Source organism: Prunus avium, chromosome 3 (genome assembly GCF_965620075.1).
Source record: "Prunus avium chromosome 3, drPruAviu1.hap1.1, whole genome shotgun sequence".
NCBI lineage: Eukaryota > Viridiplantae > Streptophyta > Magnoliopsida > Rosales > Rosaceae > Prunus > Prunus avium.
Genome location: NC_142286.1, coordinates 3,364,899 through 3,386,683, shown reverse-complemented (window position 1 = coordinate 3,386,683; position 21,785 = coordinate 3,364,899). Strand labels below are relative to the sequence as shown.

The 21,785-nt window shown below is 36.9% G+C and overlaps 2 protein-coding genes across 2 annotated transcripts in view; one reads left to right on the top strand and one right to left on the bottom strand.

The window, feature by feature from the left end:
• Nucleotides 1-521: 521 nt before the first annotated feature.
• On the bottom strand, nt 522-2,428 carry LOC110759482 (threonine synthase, chloroplastic). The gene has a single exon (XM_021961542.2). The coding sequence runs from the start codon at nt 2,339-2,341 to the stop codon at nt 746-748; it is 1,596 nt and encodes a 531-aa protein (XP_021817234.2). The 5' UTR covers nt 2,342-2,428; the 3' UTR covers nt 522-745.
• Nucleotides 2,429-7,278: 4,850 nt separating this feature from the next.
• The window catches only part of LOC110759434 (midasin-like protein), a 36,589-nt gene continuing 22,082 nt past the window's right edge, over nt 7,279-21,785 (top strand). Inside the window, 27 exon segments of the mRNA XM_088249798.1 lie at nt 7,279-7,888; nt 8,127-8,446; nt 9,809-9,893; nt 10,700-10,977; nt 11,078-11,248; nt 11,469-11,638; nt 12,852-12,961; nt 13,039-13,158; nt 14,095-14,173; nt 14,566-14,685; nt 14,768-14,867; nt 14,943-15,039; nt 15,141-15,275; nt 15,367-15,423; nt 15,501-15,689; nt 15,804-15,929; nt 16,015-17,781; nt 18,287-18,339; nt 18,432-18,621; nt 18,772-18,876; nt 19,431-20,210; nt 20,428-20,575; nt 20,770-20,868; nt 20,984-21,084; nt 21,206-21,295; nt 21,390-21,455; nt 21,597-21,767. Of these exon segments, the coding sequence (XP_088105924.1) occupies nt 7,784-7,888; nt 8,127-8,446; nt 9,809-9,893; nt 10,700-10,977; nt 11,078-11,248; nt 11,469-11,638; nt 12,852-12,961; nt 13,039-13,158; nt 14,095-14,173; nt 14,566-14,685; nt 14,768-14,867; nt 14,943-15,039; nt 15,141-15,275; nt 15,367-15,423; nt 15,501-15,689; nt 15,804-15,929; nt 16,015-17,781; nt 18,287-18,339; nt 18,432-18,621; nt 18,772-18,876; nt 19,431-20,210; nt 20,428-20,575; nt 20,770-20,868; nt 20,984-21,084; nt 21,206-21,295; nt 21,390-21,455; nt 21,597-21,767 (5,832 nt within the window). The 5' untranslated portion in view covers nt 7,279-7,783.

The window sequence follows — 21,785 nt, the reverse complement described above, 5'->3', positions numbered from 1 at the left end:
CTTCTCCTGTAGTTTAGGAGAGAGACTCTCATGCAACGGGATATCACTTTTTACTATCCCGACCAATAACACAATGACACGTAAGATAACTTTTCCACGTTTCGTTATGTTATTGGCTAGGTAAGTTTTTTTTGGTAGTTTAGACTATCACTTCTACTACAAAAATCTATTTAATCTATTTATCTATGATTAGATGCATCACACTAGCGAGCAATACCGCATGCGAGACAGTTTACATATTATCCTTTTATTTCTTTAATATAGATATCTGTCATTTTCAAGAGTGGGAAATTTGGACAACTGTATCTGTCAATTTCGACAGTAGCATGAATTTCTTCAAGGGAACGAATTAAAGATTGCAAAAGCATCGAAGGAACCCCAATCCATAAGATAAGATATCATATGTGGGAGCGCATTAAATCAAAACCCAGAAAGCAAATAGGACAAAAGAAAACCAGAAATTTCCACCTACTTACAAACAATTAACCAAGCTGGTGATGCAACAGTGAAACAAGTGAGAATGAAAGTAAAAACTTGGGAGCTAAAGAAACTCACCATAAAGAAAACTGATGAATAATTAACTCGTACAAAATTTGGCAAATTCTGCTTCAGAATTGATCCCCTGAGTACTATAAACTAAAACAGTTGCTCAAAAAGCACTTAGAAGATGCCTAATTTTAAACCAAATAACAAGAACATAACAGTACACATAAGCAGCACTTGAGCAGAATGCCCCCTTACAAAACTAATTTTTCGGGGCCTTGCTCAACAAATACGTCTTCAGAACATCCATCACACACCCGAAATCCGCCCTCACTTGCACCGGCGGGTTAGCAAACCGGCAAGCCAAATCCTTAATATCATTCGAATGATATTCGATCTTCGACTGCGTAAATTTCAACCCATGAGCCGTGCTCACCACCACGGTACGGTCGTTAGCTCCTATGATCCCTTTGTTCCGAAGTTTAATCAATGCAGTCAATGCCACACCAGTGTGAGGACATATGAACATGCCAGTGGAGTCAGCTTGAGCCATGGCATCCATCAGCTCCTCCTCAGTGGCTTCCTCCACAATCCCATTCGAGTTCTTCAATGCATACACGGCTCTATCAATCGAAACTGGGTCACCAATTTGGATGGCGGATGCAAAAGTAGTGTTGGCCTTCACAGGCTTGAACTCTTGATCCCACCCTGACTTGTAATGCAAGTACAATGGGTTTGCATTTGCAGCTTGGGCACAAACAAGCCTAGGGATCCTATCAACTAGCCCCAACTCTTTGCACATATGAAACCCTTTATAGAAGGCATATATATTTCCCAAATTGCCCCCAGGAACTATAACCCAGTCAGGCACTTCCCAATCAAACTGCTGCAAAATCTCTATAGCGGCGGTTTTCTGACCCTCTAATCTCAAACTGTTCAAAGAGTTGGCCAAATAGATCGGCAGCTCCGACGTGACTTCCCGAATCAGTTGCATACACCCATCAAAATCAGTATCAATGCTCAACACAAACGCCCCATTGGCAATCGGCTGAACCAGCTGAGCCAGCGAAATCCGATTGGCCGGCAAAAACACAATCGAGGGGATCCCAGCGGAGGCGCAATAGGCCGATAGGGCGGCAGATGTGTCTCCGGTAGAGGCACAGCCAACGCCGACCACAGGGCGGTTCATTTTCCTCAGCCGGTTCACCTGGCTGACCAAAACAGTCATGCCCAAGTCCTTAAAACTGCCGGTGTGGCTAATCCCACAGTGCTTGACCCACAAATCGTTCATGCCCAGAAATTGTTTGCCATAACGCTCAGCCCAGAAGAGATTGGAGTTACCTTCGAAGGCGGAGACGATATCGTCGCTGTCGATCTCGGGTAAGACCCACTCCTTCTTGCTCCAGACGCCGGAGCCGTAGGGCCAGGTGGTCTTGCCGATGCGGGAGTCGAAGAGGTCGCGCCAGTACTTGCCGTCGTAGTTCTTGAGGGCGGCCATGTCATGCTGGACGTCGAGTAGGCCGCCGGAGTTGGATCGGTAGACGATCTCATCGAGGGAGTAGGACTCGGAGTCGGCGGAGGCAGCAGAGGAAGGGTCGGCGTTGAAGGGGACGTAGTGGGCGGAGAAATGGTGGGTGTGGGTTGTGTTGTGGTGGCGAGCTTCGTCGCGAATGTTGTGGTGGGGGTGGTGGGAGGGAGGAGGAGGAGAAGGAGGCTTTGGGACGAGTGGTTGTGGTGGGGAGGAGGAGGAGGAGGAGCATTTGATGGTGGTGGTGGGGAAATGGGGTTTGGTTGGGGGTTTGGGGTTTTGGGGTTTGAGGTAGAGATGGGGAGATTGGAAGAGAGAGGTAGATGCCATGGCGGAGATTGGAGAGTGAGAGAGAGAGAGAGACTGACTATATGTGGGGTTTGGTGGGCGGTTTGTTTTTATATATCATGGTCAGGGACTGAGGGGGCAGATCTGGGAGGAAGATTTTCATGAAAAAGGAATAGCACTATTTGTAGGCAAAATTATAGTAAGGGTAAAGGGTCTAAAACCCCTGGACTATTTGGCTTGTCAAAATGTCCACCCTGAATTTTTTTTTCAGCCAATTTAGCTTTCGTATTAAATTTAATCGCCAATTTCACCCCCGCCGTTAGTTTTCATGCAATTTCATCTAATTTTCTGTCTAAATGTCACATGTTAGGCACGTGACTCACTGTTCAATTAAAATTTAATTTTTTTTAGTTTAAAATAATTAAATTGTTAAAACTACAAAACTGAAGAAAAAAATAAAAGAAAAGGAGAGGCCGAACCCTATCGCCCTCCATCTCTCTGCCTCTCTCTTAGGCCGAACCCCCAATCACCTAGAATGGGAAATGGAGATATAGGAGCTAAGGCCAGTCAATCGGAACCTCAATCAAACATTAGGTTACCTTCTTCTCTAGGCCGGAGGAGTGAAGATTAGAGGACAATTGCGGAGGTTGAAGGCCCTCGCGACGTTTCTTCTGGAGGCTTTCTTCTCTGCGGTTCTTCCTGATCTCCACCATGTTGTCCTCCCTCCGCTGACGACCCTCCTCCGCGTCAATGAAACTAAGAATCTGAAACCCTAAGAGAGAGGCAGAGAGATGGAGGGCGATAGGGTTTGGTCTCCCCTTTTCTTTTCTTTTTTTCTTCAGTTCTGGCCTCTTTCATCCCCATCCTACCAGCTTCATCGCCAATAGCCCAACAACTACAAAATTGAATTCGCCCCATCCTTCCCAACACCCCATCAACTCGAACCCGCCTATTTCAAAAAATAAATTATCTGCTTCTATGTCTGCAAATTCAAAAACAAAAAAAATAATAATTTGAAAACAGAGAATGAATTCAATCCAGCACAGGAATTTTCTCTTTGTGCCTAATGTTGTATCCGGTTAGAGAGAGAGAAAGAGGGCGGATGGGATCTGGCTGGGGTGGTAGTGGTGAGGTTGTGGAGTCGCCGCTGGGTCTGGGGATGATGCGGTGCTCCATATATACATCGTTTGTGCTGTGATGATGGTGAGTGTGGCTGGTAATGGTGGTTATGGAAGAGAGAGGAGGGGATTGGGTTTGATCGGGAAGAAGGGAAACAGAGGTTCTAGAGAGAGAAAAAGAAAAGTTTTTGTTGGTTTTTATTATTTTTATTAATATTTTATTCAACTTGTGTTTTAAAAAGATTATTTTATTCTTTTTAGACGGGCATTTGGATGGAATTGGGGAAAACCTAACGGCGGGGGTGAAATTGGCGATTAAATTTAATACGAAGGCTAAATTGGCTGGAAAAAAAAATTCAGGGTGGACATTTCGACAAGCCAAATAGTCCATGGGGGTTTTAGACCCTTTACCCTTATAGTAATGGTCCCCTAAATTAAGATTAAACTTTACTTTTCGTTTTTTATATTGCTAAATTATTATAGTGGTACTTTTATTTTTTGGTTGAAAATTATACTGGTACTTTAATTATGCCTCAACTTTTAGAAATTGTCGTTTTGATCGTCTCAGTCAATTTTTTCGTTAAAAATGAGGGTATATTTGTCTTTATATTAATTTTAAATTGATTAAAATGTTAAAAATAAAAAATAAAATAAAAACTCTCTCTCTCTCTCTCTCTCCCCCTATTGATTTCTTCTCCCCTATTCCCCATGACCACCACCCGCCCCCATGAATCCATAACCCCAACAACTACATAACCCCAGCAACTATAGCAAAGAGACTTGGGTCTGATGTGTGTTATCTCATAAAAAAGATGGGTGTTGGGGAGAGAGACTTGGAGCCAAGATTCCACATATGTGGGTTATTGGGTGGGAGAAGAAATTCGGAAAAAGTTAATTGAGCTGACGGAAAGGATGATTTCTAAAAGTGGAGGCATAATTAAAGTACCATTGTAACAATTTAGCAATATGAGGGACAAAAAGTAAAGTTTGGTCTTAGTCCATGGACCATTGCTACAATTTAGCCATATTTTTTATTTTCGACTAATAACACTATGATATGCGTGAGATCTCTAAATAAAACTTATGAAATTAATTAAAATATTAAAATATTAATTATTTACTAAATAAATTATAATTAAAATAATTAAATAAAGCTAAGATATTGTTTAATTATAAATATTAAACTAAAGAAATTAATTTTTATATAACAAAAAGTTCACAAAATAATTTCAAATCATTATTTACTATTTCTTAAGTAATTGATGAAATTAATTAAAATTTTAAATACTAATTAAAATATAACTAATTAATAAGACACCACCAAGATATTTATATATTTATTATTTTAAAGAGTGAAATTATGAATCAGTGAAGAGGAAAAAATGAAATGGAGAGAATGGGTGAACTAAAGATTGAACGGAATGATGGGATGTGTGACGTAAATTGTAAAAACACATAAGGATAGTATATGTATTACAAAAAATATTCATTAACCCACACCGATTCCACATATGATTTCCGTAAAAGTGAAAATTGAAAGCAGCTACCTGCTAGATTCTTCAAAGTATTGTATGTTGCAGAGATTTCCTCCAAAAAGCAGTTTTTGTCTGTTTTACTAAACGGGATGGATATCCAAGACTGTGAAAGAAAGTGATTATAACTCCAAATAAGTAATGCCAAATATGTATTAATTAGTTTATTTAGTTTAATATTTATAATTAAGTAACATCTTAGCTTTATTTAATTACTTTAATTAATAATTATATTTTTAAATACTTTAATTCTTTTCATAGTGAACAAGGGCCACCAGCCACCTATAATTTAATATAATAATATAATAATATATTTATATAAGGACTAGCCCCTTGCCACACGCTCACACACGTGTGCCAATTGGTTTTCTTTTTTTAGTTTTTAGAAAAATAAAAAATAAAAAAAATGGGTAGTTATTTGCCATAAAAGTAGGATCCATTATCTGATTTTGTTTTTAATTTTAATTTTTTTAATTGTGAATTTACCATATTATCCTCATTTAATTAATAATTTTAATTCTTAATATTTGAATTAACCAAGGGCATTTTCTGGTATTTTGAATGTTTGACCAATCTCTGCCTTTTGCTTTATATATATAGATAATTAGTAATACGATGATCAAATTAATTTGGTTTTATGTTCCCATTGAATTATTTGTTTAATAGTATTAAAAAAAATTGTGATCTTTGTGTTTGGGCGTTAGCCCCCTTTGTTACCCAAAAAAACATTGGTGATCAGTTTTCGTTCTAAATTTATCATTATGTGGTTTAATTTTTTTAATAATATTTTCATTGAAGACTAGTTTTAAGAGGCCCTAATAATGAGCTAAATATGACAAAGCACAAATCCACAAATACACAGTCCATTGCTAAGTAGATAATTCATGTTATTTTTCAAGTTTATATTGAAGAGGAACCATCTTCACTCTCATCATTGTTAGAAAATGATGTAATTGCTTATTTTGAGTAGGGGAATTTCAAACTTCAATTATAAAAGAGAAAAATACCTTGGGCCATTACTAAGTGCCCGTTTGGTATTTGCTTACTTGGCGTCATAAGTAATTCTTTTAAAATATTTGAGAGCCCGCCATATTTGGTAAGAGAATAAAAAAAAAAATCACTTATTGTGAGAGAAAGCAATTAGGGAAAGTTAGTACATAGCTACTTTCATTTTCTAATTATGCCGCAATCAGTTTTGAGAGGCACTAGAGTTTAATGAAAATTTCATAATTCCAAAAATAACCCCATATGTTTTCACGATCGCATTTCTTTCTCCTCGTTCTTCTACTTCCCATTGTTCGTCTTTACGCATTCTCTTCCATCGTTCATCAGTTTTGAGAAGCACTCTCTAAACGCCACAAGAATCGAGTAATAGACATATTAGGTTAATTTTTATTGTCAATTTCATTCTTCTCAATTAGGGTTAAAAAAGCTTCTCATTAATTTTGAGTTTATCTTACAACTCAAACTGATAATAAACCATGAAATTAATTTTAGTAGCTTGAATTCCGTTTTGGTTTCTAAATTGCTGGTCAACTTGGTTCTACATTGAAATTAGAAAATTGAGTTTTGTACTACTTGATACTTTATTTATTTTATAATTAAAATAATATTAGGGTATGTTGGAAACATATTTAACAACAAAAATATATAAATAAAAGTGAACGTGTTTTTCTTTTTACCAAACACTTGAACATAAAAACAATTTCAACGTAATCCCCTTTGTAGTCATTATACATAGTTCACACTTTGACACAAAAATTTACCAAACACTCAAAAGTGATTATTGTACCAAAAACACTTTTGACAAAAAATTATCAAATGTCAAACTGCTTTCTTTCACAACAAATCTTACAAAAATTATTTTCATAGCACATTAATACCAACCTGACCCTACTATGTGTATTATTTATCGCTAATTTAAAAAAAAAACTAGATTATTTAACAAACTTGTATATAAAGGATGAAACATTTGGCCATTACATAATATTCTTGATCATTTACATATGTTGAGAAAATATTTAATTTATATTCAACAATATGTAAAAATTTCATGTCTTCAAAGAGATTAAAAGGGTTAACTACATAAAAGTATCCAAAATTTTGAGTCCTTTCAGATTAGTGCCCAACCTTTTAAATTTTGGATGTAGATACCAAACTCATGAAAAACATACAAAATTAGTCCCTTTGTTAGTCAGTCAGACCGTCAATTAAAGGGTTAAGTGACGACGTCCTCCAAAAGTTCAAAACCCAAAGGTTGGGTACTTTTATGTAATTAACCCAAATTAAAATGACTCATAGTAAAAAGGTCACCTGCCAAGGCGGTGTCGCGGCGCCCTCCAAAAGTTCAAAACCCTGAATTTGGTTCTTATATATAAAACCTTTGCGCCTTAAAACCCTAAACCCTGAAACCAGAGCTAAAACCTCCGAGGCTGATAAACCAGTAAACGAAAAAACCCCAACTTCGAGCTTTAGGGCACATCCTTTGTCAAACCCTAATTTCTATCTGTTTCCTGGAAAATTGGTGTAGTGTTTTGCATTTTCAAATTCTGGGGAATCCCTTTCGTCAAATTCAATTTTCTACTGAAAACAAAACGGGCCCTGAAAGCCTAGTGTTTTGAAAAGAATTTTGGCAATTCATTTTTGAACGATATATACATATATATAAAATTTTGGTTTGCATTACATATACAGAGGTTGGACCAGTCCGTCTAAGTTGAATTGCTTCTGTGTTGTGAATTTTTGTTACTAAAATTACCTAAAATATATATTTTCAAACGTATATAATATATATTACAAGTACAGGTTTTTAATCGTTATATTTGAGTTTTCAAATGGCTATGGATGGTAGCTTCAGCCTGGAATCTGCACTGGAGAGGTTTCTTGCCCGTTGTCCAAAGCTCCAATCTTCTCCAAAGTTTGTTTTGCTGACGAAAAAGGTACCGTGTTCACCCTCATTTTGTCCAGCTTTGTTTGGTTGTTGAAAAAATTCAATAAGAGGTATTCGTTTTTAAGGTGTTACAAAATTAGAAGACATGAAAACTAAGGATTTGCATTGATTTAGTTTTTTTAATAAAAAAAATTGGGAATATCTTTTCAACAAATTGATATTGAAGGGTTTAATAATGTTCCTATTAAATTTACTTTTTTTTTTCTTGGGCATTTGGGTTTATGCAGGGAAATGCAGTGACTCAAGATGAAGTGGTGAAAGCTCTAGTTGAGTTGTTTGTGCATCCAAATTATACTCTTCCCTTGATGGGATGTTTTCGTCCAATAGCTCAGAAAATCGTGGACAAAGCTGTCGAATTGCTTCGGCTTGTGCCCAATTTGCGGTCTAATTCTGACAGGGGAGTTGTAGAAGTTGGGAAAGATAGAGATTTAAATGAAGTTGAAAATGTGATTGAGTTCTATAGTGGAGCTGGGAGGGGTCTGGATCTTCACGAGCTTGTTTGTTTAGCCTTCTGTCGCGCCCTTGAGTTGGCACCTTTTTTTTGGGGGTAGGTTAATTTCTTTATGTTAATAGGGTGAGATATAAATTTCCATGTATATAATATGTGTGTATGTATATGTCTTGTATGTATTCATATATATATATATATATATATATATATATATTTATTTATTTATTTATTTATTCGAGTTGTGTGTAATTCTGTATGAGAGAGCCTAATGAACCAATGGTTAATTGTGTATTTGTATTACTTTATTTTCCTCCTTAATTTTGTTTCTCCATTTATGAGTGTTCTGGTGACTTACTAGAGACAGACAATGTTGAGGGTATTTTGGAGACTTTGCATTCCAGAGTAGTGTTGTTATCGTGTTTACTTGCTTTTGAGGTTTTTGCGTTCTTATCTTTTCTGTTTCGTAAGTAATTTGTTTGCAATTTTTTGTTATAGTCGTGGAGACAAACTAAAATATACTATCTTCAGATATTATAAATATCAAATGAATCCTAGGATCAAGTGAAGTGAGATTATTTCACTAGTTATTTTCTTTGATAGTCAAGCTTTATAAATGAAGCACGCAGCAGTTACTAGGCAGTCTATGATGAGTCATTTAGAAAATTCGTCTTCATTTCTCTTGCTTTGCTTGTAGTTATGAGTCATCACCATTGCTATGCCTGTGTTGAAGGAATAACAATTCAAAGTTAAATTAAAGAAATATGTTCTGTGGAATACTTTCATATCTGCCTGGATCCCAATCTTTGACGTGTAAAAAGATAATTACATAATTGGTTCTTGCCTTATTTGGCAAATCAAATTGTACCTTCTACTCTAAGATTGTTTACCTTCATTGGGGGGTGGTGACACAAACAACACAATTTTTCAGGCACCAGCTGCTTCCCCCCTTCCCAGGAAACTAGTGCATAAAGCTCTGATTATATTTTGACCAAAAAAAGCTCTGATTGTTCATTTGGCAATATGTCCTCTGTCAGCAGTCTAAGATGAAGCTGATGATAGTGATAATATAAAAAGTCGACCCTGTTTTCCAAAACACTCCCCCTCCCCTGCGTGAACGAAAGAAAGAAACTAAAAAAGAAAATCTCTTGAAGTCTTTCTTGATCAAAAGCATGAATAATTAATTAAAGAAATTTCTGGTTCATTATAGTTTCTTCTGTCTTGTGTTGGAAACTCATACTGTCACTAGCTCTAGTGCCTATCTAAATGGTATATCGTGAACAAGCTTTTGAGCAGTGTTTATATATATATATATATTATTTTAAAGAAAATCATTTTCCCTCTGTAAGGATTCACCTAGTGGAGATACTGTTAGATGTGCTATGTGGTTGATAATTGGAAATTTAATTGTAGAAGCTGTATCATTGTTTGTTTCTGACTTTCCTTTTCCCCTTTTGGCAGGTCTATAGTAGGTTACTTTGAATTTGCTCCACCTCCATTTGAACGCATTTTGATGGGACCAAAAGTGTCTGATCTCTGTGTCGAGGTTTGTAAGTTTTGTAGCACATATCTGTGTAAATATGGAAAATCTCTCTCCTCCCCATCCTCTCCCCTCCCCCCCCAACCCCCCCAAAAAAAAAAGATTCAGCATTTATTTAGAATACTTATTTGCATCAATCATATCTGTTTTTTTTGTTACTTCTTTTTTTAATGATTGTTGTTAAGGGAGTTGAACAAGTAGAAAGAAAGTGATTTGCCTTCATTTAGATTTACAGTTTCTTCATATATTGGCCAATGGTGTAGTTTTACCATTCCTTGTCCCAAGAATCGATGTGTTTTCACTGAAATCTAACGAATACTAACAGTCTCACATTACCTTTTTGGTTTTGCTATTTTTTGGCCACTATTTTATTTTTGTGTCTAGTATTTGCTTTAGGTTTAAATGAAAGCAGGAAATAGCGGAAGCATATTCTCATTGGTAATAAACAAAGCACATAATAAAGTTAGTGGTTGAAACTTGAAACTTGATGTAATGTCGCGAACAAATGGTTCAAAACATACCCACACTTTGGTCACTTGCCATTTGGATATGCAATATGCAATCTGTGTTTTTTATCTGCAATTGCTAGCCTTGCCTTGTGCTTTCTCACGAGCTGGGATTTTGTTTTGTGAGTGTTTACTCTTGAACTTCAAATGGTTGTCAGTGAAGTGGTAGTGCTGTGAGTTCTTATGCGAAATCAAAATGAATTTTGATTCTTGTTGACCCCTTGCATTTGAGAGTTTAGAGTTCCATATTTTTCTATTGTTTCCCCTATTGATAATTGGCTTTATGTCATATTTTTGCTTTTGTAGGTTGGAACACGTGTATTGCTTGTGGTAGGGGTGTCCTACCGCCTCCTCTTAGTGAAATATGATTTTTTCTCTAAACTTCAGAATTGGTCATGTTTCTTGGACCTTGTCGAGCAGTCTGCAAATTTTGACATGCACAATAGTACTTCGGATACTGTGGAGGTCATCGCAGACATAAGATGGTGTGGGCTACAGATAATTTCCCTCATTCTTAAGTTAAGTTGTAAAGCAACCGAAAACTTGGGCATCACAGATGAAGACGCATTTTCATGTTTATTACGGTTGGTCTTGTTTGCTCCTTTTAGAAAGTTATTTCTGGATTACAAATATAAAGTTTCTAAGGTAGTTATGGCAATATTTATGTTGATATTGTTATTTCAGATGGGAGGAGTTCTGTCAGGACGTATCATTTGAGAGCGGTGGCTGGTATGTTGAATCATCCAGACTAAAGGGCTTAGTGTCCCTGGATGGAAGGAATGTTTATTGTCAGAAAAGCTGTTTGCAGTCTTCATCACAATGTTATGACATTGAGCCACAAACTAAGCGTCAAAGGTGTGCTACGTGGTATATTATCTTTTGTTTTTGATAAGAACATGGTATATTATCACTATTCAAATTTATGAACTATCCTCTCTCTCTCTCTCTCTTGTCTCTCTCCATGATGAAATCTGTGTCTTCATATGGAGCAACCTGTTTTCTCTTCTGCCTGTCTGCATTAGCAACTATTCTTTTGGTTTCTTACGTTGCCACTTAACTTTGTTGGTATCTTTAGGGATGAGAGATCAGCTGGCGATCCATTTGTTGTAACTTCAGCAGTGAAGGAAAGTTTTAAGATGATGCTCTCAGCTGTGAAGGAAAAGTGGCCTGTTCTTCTGTATGGTCCCACTGGCTGTGGGAAATCTGCTCTCATTAGCAAATTGTCCCAGGACAGTGGAAATCAAGGTATATATTGTTCTTCATGCTAGTTGAAAATCTCTCCTCTTATGTGTTCTTTAGTTTGTGGTGCTTTATATGTGCAACAAACTGTTTACCTTTTAAATATAGGGTGGGATATAGGATTGGCAAACAGTGTTTCTTACTACCTGCATTTGAGGCATATGCAATTTGATATTGGATTCAAAATAAATCGACATAGACTTGCCAAAAAAATAGATTGACATAGTCTTGCTGAAAAATAATTAAATCGACAGTGTGTTCAAACAATATGACGTAACTTTAGATTCATGTAGGATGTAGTGTTGATTTTTTATTTTTTAAAATGTACTGTGATTATGCATACCTAATGTGCTTGCTGTGGTGCCTTACATGAGCGACAGTTTTAATGCTCTTGCATGGTTCTTTGCAATTCGTATCTTAGGAGTATTTCCTTAGGTGTGAGCACTTCGATATTATGGTGGTTTCCAATGTAGTCCATATTACTAGATGAATCCAGAATTTTTATTTATTATTTATTTTATAACTTGTTCAGTTCATTGACATGGGAAACCCTTTAAATTCTGGTTGCCATTGATTAATGCATGAGACTTGCACCTTACAAAACCATCAAAAAGAGTAACTTAACTCTTCTGTGCAGCTTCATTTTGGAAATATAATACCCCTCAAGTTTCGTTTTCCTAATATTCCCACTTACATGATAGAAAATTATTGGCTTATGGAACAAGATTGGGTTCTTCTCATTGTTTGAACTTTTTCTTAGTGAATAGAGATAATTGAGAATTTGGGTACATGCATGACGACTTGGGCTTGCTATAGCACAATACAGGTGCTGGATGAAGCAGAAAATGAAAACAGAGGCCAAGAAGAAATTTTTTATTTTGATTAACTGTTACACAATTAAAATAACATTAGGCATCATATTCAGATAGATTGTACGCCGATGTTTGGTCTGAAAATAAATGCTTTATGTAAAAACGTTTAACAGCTGCAAATGTTAGGTATTTGTAGTGGAAGAGCATTATGGGAAAACTGGTCTTCTCTTCTAGAGAAATTCTTATATAGGCCTTATACGTCCTGGGGGAGTGTGGTGAACATGCTTTACTAATAGTTTAGTGAATTATCTAAGTATTTACATATCCTTTGCTTTCTGAGTACTTTCCCCAGCTGTTCCATTGGGTCTTTTCATACAACTAATATCTCCTCTCTCTCTGTTTCACAGTTCTATCAATTCACATGGATGATCAAATTGATGGTAGAACATTAATTGGGAGTTATGTATGTACGGAAAAGCCTGGTGAATTTAGATGGCAGCCAGGGTCACTTACGCAGGTTTGCAATCATTTTGTCAAATGAAAATGTACATGTACTATCGTATGCTCTTTAACCCCAATTTCTCCTTGTGGCAGGCTGTTTCTAATGGGTATTGGGTTGTCTTCGAGGATATTGACAAAGCACCCTCTGATGTGCGTTCTGTTATATTACCATTACTGGAGGGTGTAAACCTATTTGCAACTGGGCATGGACAGGTAAACGGTTCTTAGTTATTCTCCTTACCCTAGAAATAGACATTTAAATATGCTTTCCTGCTTACCTTTTGATTCGTCAATCTTACTTCTACTTGAGTACTCTGATATGCTTTTTTGCTACTGTTGACTCCACTTAAAAAAGGAAAAATCTACTGTTGTTTTCAAACAATGATTGGGAATTTGGGAGGAAGTGCTCTGAAAAGCACATGGAAGAGCTGCTTCTTCAGGAAGCACTAAAAAGTGCTTTTATAACCCATAAGCACTTTTGAGGACTCGATTTAACTTTAACCAAACTTTTCTAGCTGCCACGAAACACAATAATAAGGCTTAAACACCTACCCCAGGTTGGCTAGGAAAGCTCCCAAGAATGTTACAAACCATCAGACATATTGCATGGACTAGCTTTCCTTTTTATTTTTTTGGATGTTGGTAATAGTTTCTGCCCACTACCTTTCCCCCTTGTGTTCTCTGTAGTTTGTGGAATTTACTGGACTAAATCGTAAATAGGTACCATTTCCCTCCATATTGTTGAGGTTGAATTTGAATCTTGATTTGAAGAAAACCTTTAACATTACGAGTTCCTATGTTTTTGTGTTTGGAAGTTTCTTATCTTTTAAGATCTATATGGGCCGGATTTAACCTAGAAATTCTTGATTCCCCCACCAAAATAAAAAATAAAAAACCAAAGGAAACAGTTACTTTTATTATTTGCTTTTCAGCAAGGTACGTTCCTGTTTTTATTTGTTAACTATGTGCTATTCATGATTTTCAATTCCAATTTGTATTGTGTCTGGTGTGTCCTTCCAGTTTTGTTTTAAATTTTGATGATTATTTTTGTTGCTCTGCCATGTATGGGCTTTCTTTGTCTATCTTTGGTGTACTTGCATTTCTATTGTAGTTTTAAAACGTGCTTGAATCATTTTGGGATATGTGCAGGAAATTAGGGTGCCAGAAAGTTTTCGAATTTTTTCCACAATTTCAACCTCTAAGCTTGATCCGTCTTGCATTGCAGAAGGTTTGTGACCCCCCATTGAGCCACTCCTGGTTTCTCTTTGTCCTTAGGCATAATGATTGTACATAGCACTGTATAATGTCATTCGTTTGTCTGTTCATTATTTCTTTGGTTGCTCAATTGCCATTGGTTAATTTCTTTGAAACTAGAGTATATCCTGTTTTAGGAGAGATTTCTGGCTTCTTAGGGGATTGGTTGGGATTCTGCAGATTTTCAATTCTATCATTGTAGGAGTCAATAAAAACCGTATTGAATTGATTTATACAAGTGTTTTTATGTTGTCAACCATTGTAGTCATAGATGGAATAGTGTCGATAGTTCATCAGTAAATTGGAACAAATGTGCTATTATATATAAATTCCAGGACATATTACAAATGAATTTATTTGCGGCAGGTGGGAATTCACTTTCCATTTTTTTTAAAGTGTATGTTTCACCCTCAACTAATGAGGACTTGCAAAGCATAGTGAAAGCGTGGTATCCAAGTTTAGAGCCTCTTGCTGTGAAACTCACAGGTGTGTCATGACTCATACAGCATATTAAGAATGGTTCATATTCGATTATTTTTACAGACTGCTAACTAGTGACTGCTTCCAGAAACATTTGAAAGCATTAACTCTGCCACATTACGTCAAACTGGTGGATTTCAAGCTGGAAATTCTGCTTCTGTTAGTTACCCAAGTAGATTCTCCTTAAGGTAAGTAAAGTTAGTTACTGGATTTCATATTGGTTGGTTTGGATTTCAATATTGTTCTATTCCATTTGATGGCAGGGATCTCCTCAAATGGTGCAAGCGTATAACAGGCCTGGGTTTTAGCTTTGAGGGAGATGATTTGTCACCTTATGCACGTGATTGTATCTATCAGGAGGTCGGTCTTAATCAATGGCCTTCCTTTTATTGTATCGTTTGATTTGTTTTGAATGACTGGCTTTCTGTATTAAAATTTTGGAACATTGTGTTGCGACATAGGCGGTTGACATATTTGCGGCCTTCTCAACGTCTACGAAGAACCGGTTAACTTTAATGCAATACATCGCCAGGTTGTGGGATGTGCCATCAACTGTTTCAGATACCTTGTATCCTCCTAATAAGCCTGTAGTCCAGGTCTAAGTTAATTTCAGAATTCAGATTGCAACAAACTTTGTGCCTGGTTAGGTAGAATAAAGAATTTCTCATAATTGGAGCTATATTGCAGGATTTACTCTCAGATTTAAGAGTTGGACGAGTTTCCCTCCCTCGCATTCATACCACCGTGAGTCAAGGCTTCTAACATTGTCTTAATGTAAGATATCTTCAATACAGACTTTGTGAGATTCATTACTCTTGCAGAAGCGTGGAAAGAAAGATTACAAGAAGAAACCTTTTGTTGAGATTCGCAGTTCGATTCACTTGCTTGAAAGAATTGCTTCATCTGTTAAGTGGAATGAGCCTGTTCTATTGGTTGGTGAAACTGGGACTGGAAAGACTACACTTGTACAGGATCTGGCAATGAGGCTTGGTCATAAGCTAACAGTCTTGGTAATACTGCTTATGCCTCTTTTTCTCTTTCTTACTCTCACTGTCTGGGTTCTGACTAATTTACGGGTGTCTCTTTTAAAGGTTGATCTAATGTTGATTTCTGTTTTGTTCCAGAACTTAAGTCAGCAAAGTGATGTTGCTGACTTGTTAGGGGGATATAAGCCTATGGACGCAAAGTTTATTTACCTTCCGCTGTATAATGAGTTTTGTGATCTATTCTCTAAATCATTTCATGTGCAGGTATTGTTTATTTCAAATGTTATTTGCTTGATTGTGGATTTATAAGTTGTGGCAATAACCTGTGCTGTTATATGCTTATATGCAGCTTAATCCTAAATTTATTGGGAAATTAGAAGATGCTCTTAAGAAGGAGGATTGGGAAAGGTTACTAAAGGGATTTGAGGTTGGTGTTAAAAAGTTTTTCCAGAAAGTTGAAGAGGCGAGATCGTTAGTTGAAGAGTCCGGAAAAAAGCGCAAGAAAGCTCCAGTTGAGGAACAAATCAAAGCCTGGGAAAATTTCACACTGAAAGTAGAGAATGCCAGTGCACATGGAATGATATTTTCGTTTGTGGAAGGAGCTTTTGTAACTGCACTGAGAAATGGTGAGTGGATTTTGCTTGATGAGGTGAATTTGGCCCCTCCCGAGACGTTGCAGAGGGTAATCAGTGTGCTTGAAGGGGAGCATGGATCACTTTGTTTAGCAGAAAGGGGGGATATTCATTATATAGATAGGCATCCCAGCTTCCGTTTATTTGCTTGTATGAATCCTGCAACTGATGCTGGCAAGCGAGATTTGCCCTTCTCTTTGAGGAGCAGATTTACAGAGTATTTTGTTGATGATGTGTTGGATGATGAAGATCTAACACTATTTGTTGGTCAATTTTTAGGTGACCGAAAATCAGATTTGCAATTAGTGTGTAACATTGTGTCCTTTTATAAAATTGCCAAGAAACTATCTGAAGAAAAGCTGCAGGATGGAGCTAATCAAAAACCACAATATAGTTTGAGGTCTCTTTACCGTGCACTAGAATATACAACAAAGGCTGAAAGAGAGTTGGAATTTGGATTTCCAAAAGCAATATACGATGGGTTCTGTATGTTTTTTCTCACTTTATTGGATAAAAGCAGTGCTTTGGTTATGGAAGAAACAATCTTGAAGTATTTGTTAGGTGGAAAAATTCCGAAGGAAGTACCTTATTTTAAGTACTTACGTGACTCAACTATTAACGGGAGCTCTGAGAACATTATAAAGTATACTGTAACTGAAAGTGTTGAGGAACGTCTCAGGAATTTGGCTCGTGCTATTTGGATAAAGAAATACCCTGTTCTATTGCAGGGACCTACATCCAGTGGCAAAACTAGCCTTGTTCAGCATCTTGCTGCAATAACAGGTCATGAATTTGTAAGAATAAATAATCATGAACATACCGATTTGCAGGAATATCTTGGTTCCTATATAACGGATGCTTCTGGGAAGCTAGTCTTCCATGAAGGTGTACTGGTGAAGGCTGTACGAAATGGGTATTGGATAGTTCTGGATGAGCTTAACTTAGCTCCATCTGATGTGCTGGAAGCATTGAACCGATTACTAGATGATAATAGGGAGCTTTTTGTGCCTGAGTTGCAGGAAACTATTCATGCAGATGAAAATTTTATGCTTTTTGCCACTCAGAATCCTCCTGGTTTTTATGGTGGGCGTAAAATGCTTTCTCGAGCTTTCCGCAATCGTTTTGTAGAAATTCATGTTGATGAAATTCCTGAAACTGAGTTGAGTACAATCTTATTAGAGCGGCGCCCTGGACTTTCTAAAAAGATGGCTAAGCAAATGATTATTGTGATGAAGGAATTGCAATTGAAAAGGCAGATGAGCAAAGTTTTTGCTGGGAAACATGGGTTCATTACTCCGCGAGACTTGTTCCGGTGGGCTGATCGTTTCATAGAACTTGGGGGTGGTTCTGATGTGGATTTGGCCCGAGATGGTTATTATCTTTTGGCAGAGAGGCTTCGGGATGAAGGCGAGAAATGTGTTGTTCGAGAAGTTTTGGAAAAAAATTTCCATGTTAAACTTGATGAAGACAACTTGTACTTTCAGGTTCTCTCTCTCTCTCTCTCTCTCTCTCTCTCTCTCTCCCCCCTCCCTGCGTTGGGGTGTCTGTGGAACATCCTGCTTTTTGGCTTTCTTGGTTTCTCATGTGTTCTGGTTGGGCTAGGGTTGCATTTGTGATTTCTTTTGAAGTTGCATGGCCTGGAAATTTCTTCTGCTTAATAATTTTGCCAACATGGATTCAGTAATCAGTATTCAGTAAAAAAACAAAGACTTATAATTATTGGATTTGTTGTCGTTATCTGTTAGTAGAAGGATTTTTTTTATACCACATACTCATTTCCTATGTAGTTAGTCAATTGTGTCCTGTAAACTTTATAGATTTGTCTCCTTTTGTATTGGTGGAGTTCATTCAGAAATTGGGGGAAAAAATTATCAATTACGCCAGGGGGAACCTGATTGCTTTCCAATACTTTCTACAGTGCATGAAAATGAGCAACCAAATTGGTTTTATAGTGAATGTGTTCTGACTTATTTTTTGTACTTTTAATAGGAACCTGTTCCCAACTTGCCTGATGGTGCTGAAGTTCCGAAGAGTCTTCAAAAGTATGGGTTAGACTGTAGTTTCGGTTTGGTGCTAGTAAGTTTTCATTATTTTTCTAAATACTGAAACTAATTTCTGTTCAATTCGGTGGTAGTTGGACTAAAAGTATGCGAAGATTGTACTTCCTAGTGGAGCGTTGCTATAAAGTGCGGGAACCTGTACTTCTTGTTGGTGAAACAGGGGTTGGGAAGACAACCGTCTGTCAGTTGCTGAGTATTCTTTTGGGTTCAAAATTGCACATCCTGAACTGTCATCAGTACACCGAAACCTCTGATTTTCTTGGGGTTGGTTATGTTTTATTTATGTATTGCATTTGTAGTTGTGCTTTTAATTCCTACTACTGGGCACTCTGCAGATGCTTAATGTTTTTGGAATGTTAGTTTTATTTTGATACCATTCAAGATTGGAATGATAGTTAATGAAATGCATTACAGGGGTTTTATCCTATTCGGGAGAGATCAAGATTAACATCAGATTTTAAAAGAACAATTGAAGAATTGTTGATGACAGAGGCCTTTAACCAGTTTCATCTGGACTATGTAAGAATATTTTATTTGTCTATATTTTCAAGTTGGTTATAAACAAATAGATGAACACAAATTTTTCTGTCACACTTAAAAAAATGATGATAATCAAATGGCTAAATGATTTCGAATTTGGCTGATGTTTTGTATGGAGAATGTGTAGATCTTAAAAGTAGGTAGTTCAGATTCTTGGATCACATCTAGAGTCTGCAGATGCTATCCCTTACTTTTCCCTTGAAAGGGATCCCTCTTAAGAAGCTCCCATTGTATCTATATATTTATTTGAAGTAAAATATGTTTTAGCAAAAGTCAATTTGAAGAGTAGTGTATTTTTGAAGATAAAAATTGAGCAATTCTAAGGCGCTTTCACGTTTTTATAAACTTTAATGTTTCTTATTAAAAACTCCTCTACATTTATTTGCAAATGTTCAATGTATTGTTTTCCTACAAAACAATTTATTTACTTTGAACAATAGTTGGCAATGCTTCATGACTTAGGTCAAGTGGAGATATGGGTTGCTTTATTTGTATTATATTTGTAAGTTTCTCATGCATCTTTTTCTTTGTAGACCGTCTCTTCGGACATTGGTCAAGCCTCTGCAACATTGTCCAATCTGAACAAAATGATAAAAGATTACAAACAAGGTCTGATTTTAAATCCTGATGTCACCAAGCACAATCTGATGACTTTGGAAGGGATAATGCTGAAGCTTTCTGAGATGCACCAAGAGTGGCAGAAAATGTTTGTATGGCTGGATGGGCCCCTTGTTCAGGCAATGAGGAGTGGTGATCTCTTTCTGGTGGATGAAATTTCCTTGGCTGATGATAGTGTACTTGAGAGGTTGAACAGTGTCTTGGAGCCAGAGAGAACACTGTCTTTAGCTGAGAAAGGAGGTCCTGATCTGGAGAAAGTTGTGGCTCACGAGAGATTCTTTTTGCTTGCGACAATGAATCCTGGTGGTGATTTTGGTAAGAAAGAACTGTCTCCCGCTCTTCGCAATCGGTTCACAGAGATATGGGTTCCCACTATTGGTGATAGAGATGAGCTTGAAAGTATTGGTCTTGCAAGGATAACCTCCCCGAAGCTCTCATCCATTTTGGATCCTTTGCTGAATTTTTGGGAGCAGTTCAACAATCTAAAACCAGGGAGAACACTTACTGTGAGAGATCTGCTGTCTTGGATTGATTTTATTAATGTGACTGAAAACAACTTAGGATCTGAGTCTGCATTCCTTCATGGGGCATTCCTTGTTTTGCTTGATGGACTGAGTTTAGGGAGTGAAATTTCAAAAGGGAACATCATTGATCTGAGGAATGAATGCTTCAAAATCCTTTTAAAGCAAGTGAAGGTCTGTTTGGTTTCCTATATACCATTCCTTGTTTGTTGAGTACTTGAATTTGTTATCTTATTTGTAATCTTCTTGGATTCCTCGCACAAGTGCATACGCTTTCAATTCTGTTATCTTTTGCTTCACCTGTACATATATTGGCTTTGAGTGTGAAACATGAGTTCGAGTGGTTTGGTTGTCAATCTAAAGCCGTTCTTGCGTACATTTGGTAACACAGGGAAACGTTACTGAATTGGAGTACTCAAAACTTGCAAGAATTCAAAACTATGGTTGGGGTGATCCTGATACAACTGAAGGTGATTCATGCAGTGATAGCATGCAGTGTGACAATATTTTTGGTGTGGATCCGTTCTATATAGAAAAAGGTAACTACATCATGCATCATGCTTTCCCTCTGCTTAATTGTTTTGAAGAGGTTTTTCTTAGGCACTGTATGAACTCTTTCCTTCTCTCTACCCTCTCTCTGTTTCGTGGCACTGAATCTTAAATGTTTGTCATTAAATTTCCTTGATGTTTAGTATTCAATTTAGATATTGTCTTCTTCTATGGTGTGCTATAGGTTCTGTAAGTTTTGATGCTGAAGGGTTTGAGATTTTGGCACCAACCACCAGGAGAAATGTATTGCGGGTACTTCGAGCTATGCAGCTTCCCAAACCTGGTATGTCCCTTTCAGTACAATCGATTCTTCCGAATGTTTTCTTTGTCCGGAGTTTTTGTTATTTTTATATCCTAATTACGTCTTTAACATTCTTAATTGATTTTATGCATTCCAGTTCTATTAGAAGGTAGTCCAGGTGTTGGGAAAACTAGTTTGATTGTTGCATTGGGCAAGTTTTCTGGTCACAATGTTGTCAGGATAAACTTGTCTGAGCAGGTCAGAAATTTTTTTGGGCTATCCTATTCTCATATAACATATATATATAGATATGCATCTTCTGCTCACTCTTTTTTTTTTCTCTATGCATCTGGGGATGGTTCATATGATTCTGCTGCAGACTGATATGATGGACTTGTTGGGTTCTGACTTACCAGTTGAAAGTGATGAAGGAATGAAGTTTGCCTGGTCCGATGGGATCCTTTTGCAGGTTAAAACACCTTATCTTGAAAGTTTAATGTCTTTACCTGTGGCTTGAATTTATCTTCCTCTCATTTTCTTGTCTTACGTATTAACTCTTGCAGGCTTTGAAAGAAGGCTCTTGGGTTTTGCTTGATGAACTTAATCTTGCTCCACAATCTGTATTGGAGGCATTTCCATGATCCCTGTTTGTTATTTTATGCATTTATATTCGGATAGTTTCTTGTTTATAATATGTTGCTCCTGCACTTTTTAGTAAGCTATTTTATTTTTATGTCAATTATGATTAATGGAGAATTCAATCATTTTAGGGTTTGAATGCTATTCTGGATCATCGAGCTGAAGTGTTCATTCCAGAGCTGGGTTATACTTTTAAGTGTCCCTCAGCCTTCAGAATATTTGCTTGTCAAAACCCTTCCTATCAAGGTGGTGGCAGAAAAGGCCTTCCAAAGTCTTTTCTCAACCGTTTCACAAAGGTATTTGTCTAATTGTCGTAGGAA